The 2,500-nt window shown below is 43.2% G+C and overlaps 1 protein-coding gene across 1 annotated transcript in view; it reads right to left on the bottom strand.

Annotated features, from left to right (window-relative positions):
* LOC149053259 (uncharacterized) overlaps nt 1–671 on the bottom strand; it is a 2,667-nt gene extending 1,996 nt beyond the window's left edge. The window contains exon 1 of the mRNA XM_089182703.1: nt 33–671. Within this exon, the coding sequence (XP_089038829.1) occupies nt 33–635 (603 nt within the window). The 5' untranslated portion in view covers nt 636–671. The remainder of the gene's footprint in view (nt 1–32) is intronic.
* Nucleotides 672–2,500: the final 1,829 nt, after the last annotated feature.

The following is a 2,500-nucleotide window of genomic DNA, read 5'->3' as shown; positions in this document are numbered from 1 at the left end:
GTAATCTATGGTAGTAATTAAAATCTTCATACCTCTTCGTAAGTTGGCAAACTGACATCACTTTCATCACTGTAATACGATTTCAAAAACAAAGCATCCATGATAGCTGTTGTTTTGCAGAGGTATAAGGTAATTCGGCCGTAAGCCTTCCCTAATTCCTCCTTGTATCGTTGTAGTGTAAACGGTTCCGTTCCCCCTGGAAGGCACTTCACTTCGGTTCTGTCAGGATACAACAACGTAAAACTACTGGCACCATATAAGCTTAAGTCGCTGTTGAACTTCACCATCTTTTCGGCTCCTTTCCTGAGAAGTTCCTCCGCACCGATTGATGGAAAGACTTTAAGCGGCAATGACGACCCTCTAATCGCTTTCAATTGTCCGTCTTTTAACCTGATAAGACCTATTTGTATAGTGACTTCATTCTCGCTGTTTTCCTTTTTCACTTTCTTCACAGATTTACTAACAAACCTCGAGCTTCGTTCTTTCCTTTTTCTATCTCTGTACTCGTCAAACGTAAGTATAGTGTTATCTTCATCTTTCACACCTTTCGTTAACCCGCAAACTTCGCAAAATCTCGCATCAGCGATAAATCTGGCACCACAACCCGCGCAAAACATACCTTCTTCTTGTGGCATGAATTGGCGAAAGGAGTAAAGGAGAAAATGCGCGGGAAATGTCTTGCTGACCAATGAAATCGCGGGGTGCGCACGCAACCTTTTTTAAATTTTTTGTTTGCAGCGTTCACTTTTTTGTTTGCAGCGTTCACTTTTTTGTTTGCAGCATTCACTTTTTTATTTGCAGCAATCACTTTTTTTTATTTGCAGCGATCACTTTTTTGTTTGCAGCGTTCACCTTTTTGTTTGCAGCGATTGTTTTTTCTTTGCAGCGTTTGTTTTTCTTTGCAGCGAGTCCCTTGTGGGCCATCGTAGAGAAGCCCCTGATAAAAATTCCTGCAATGTCAGTAAAAGTAATGATGCCCCCGACAAGGGAATGGTAAGGAGACTCGAACACGAAGAGCATGGGCCAGAACGGGACGGGGCCCAATTAGGGTACGATAAGAGTACCCGCAGCTTTATAATGCGCAAGATACCTGATAGCCGAGGAATCAAGGTCACTAGGAGTACTAGCCAATTATTCTCCCAAACCCAGTCGTAGCAAGAGGTATCGACTCCTTCACAACCGGCGTTTCAATAGCGCGAATAGAAACTGGTAGAAACTTGTCGCTGTCCGATAAGCCTACCATTCATAAGCCTAACATTGTCTTTCCAGAAAGTGAGTTCATCTCTAATAGATGGGGGCAAAGATGAATTGACGTCCCAACCCGTTCCAAGAACAATAGCCATTTTAAGGGATTTAGTCATGAGGTTGGTGACGAGGAAAGGTCTAAAAATCTTAGTAAAGATATAAGGGGCCGAAGAAAGGCCATAGGGAAGGACTCGAAAGAAAAAGTAACTAACCTTATCCTTGTAATACCATGAAACCCTAAAAAACACTGGTGAGAAGAGAAAATCTCTACATTATGTAAACCACTCTTAATATCAAATGAGAACATAAAAAGACTTGTATCCAAAAAATTCAAGGGAATCTAAAGATCCTCAAACTTAACTCTCTACTTCCACAGGTGCTTATTAATAAACTGCAAATCTAAGATTGACCTCTTCTTGCCTGAGGACTGTGCAGATACAGATAAAGGATTTACGTTATGAGGTATAGCATCAGTCTAAAAAATACGATCAGTGAGTAGCAATTCAGATATTGCTCCTGCAACGAAGCCCGCATCGGCCAAAGCAGACTTATTGTTATTAGAGAAGCTGACGGGGGGCATGGAATAAAGAGGGATATGATAATCTGAATCAATCACATCTAAAATATACGGTCAGGCACCTACATATTTCCAAAACTGAATGTGGGTCTTAAGTCTACCCGCTACCATTATATTAACCCCTGCTCATATTCAAAGATATCATGATCTAAATGTACGTGTTCATGAGAAGGAATTAGAGACTTATCTCTTTCCGGTAAAAGCGTGGAGCTACCCGCGTCCATTAAATTCGCTTGCTGAGCGGACTAGCTGAGGGCTGAACGCCGCGAAAAGGACACTGGCTTCGAAAATGGCCAAACCGGCCCTTCACAGGCAAACAGGACCCTCGCAGGGCGGGCGAGCTTATGGGCCAGATATTAGAGGAAATATTCTGTGATGGTGTAGCAGAAAGTGCTGGTGTTTGGAGAAAAGGGCCAGGAGAATGGACAACCGCAGGGCTGTTAGACGGAACGGACGAAAGCGCTGGATGTAGTGACCTCTGGGAAATAAGAATTGTTTTTCTCTGCCATTGGGTGCGACGACGCTTCTGATACGCTCTTGCCTCGGCCAGTCTTATGCGCTTGCCGTCATCACTATTGTCTGGGAGGTCTCTGCACTCGTATTCGTTAACTACTTCCCAACCTTCTTCAGTGGAATCGGCTATTAAGATAAGCTTGTTCTCAGGAGGGAGCTTTTTCT

This window comes from Pocillopora damicornis, chromosome 1 (assembly GCF_964200805.1).
Source record: "Pocillopora damicornis chromosome 1, jaPocDami1.2, whole genome shotgun sequence".
NCBI classification, from domain to species: Eukaryota; Metazoa; Cnidaria; class Anthozoa; order Scleractinia; family Pocilloporidae; genus Pocillopora; species Pocillopora damicornis.
This window is presented reverse-complemented; position numbering and strand designations above follow the sequence as displayed.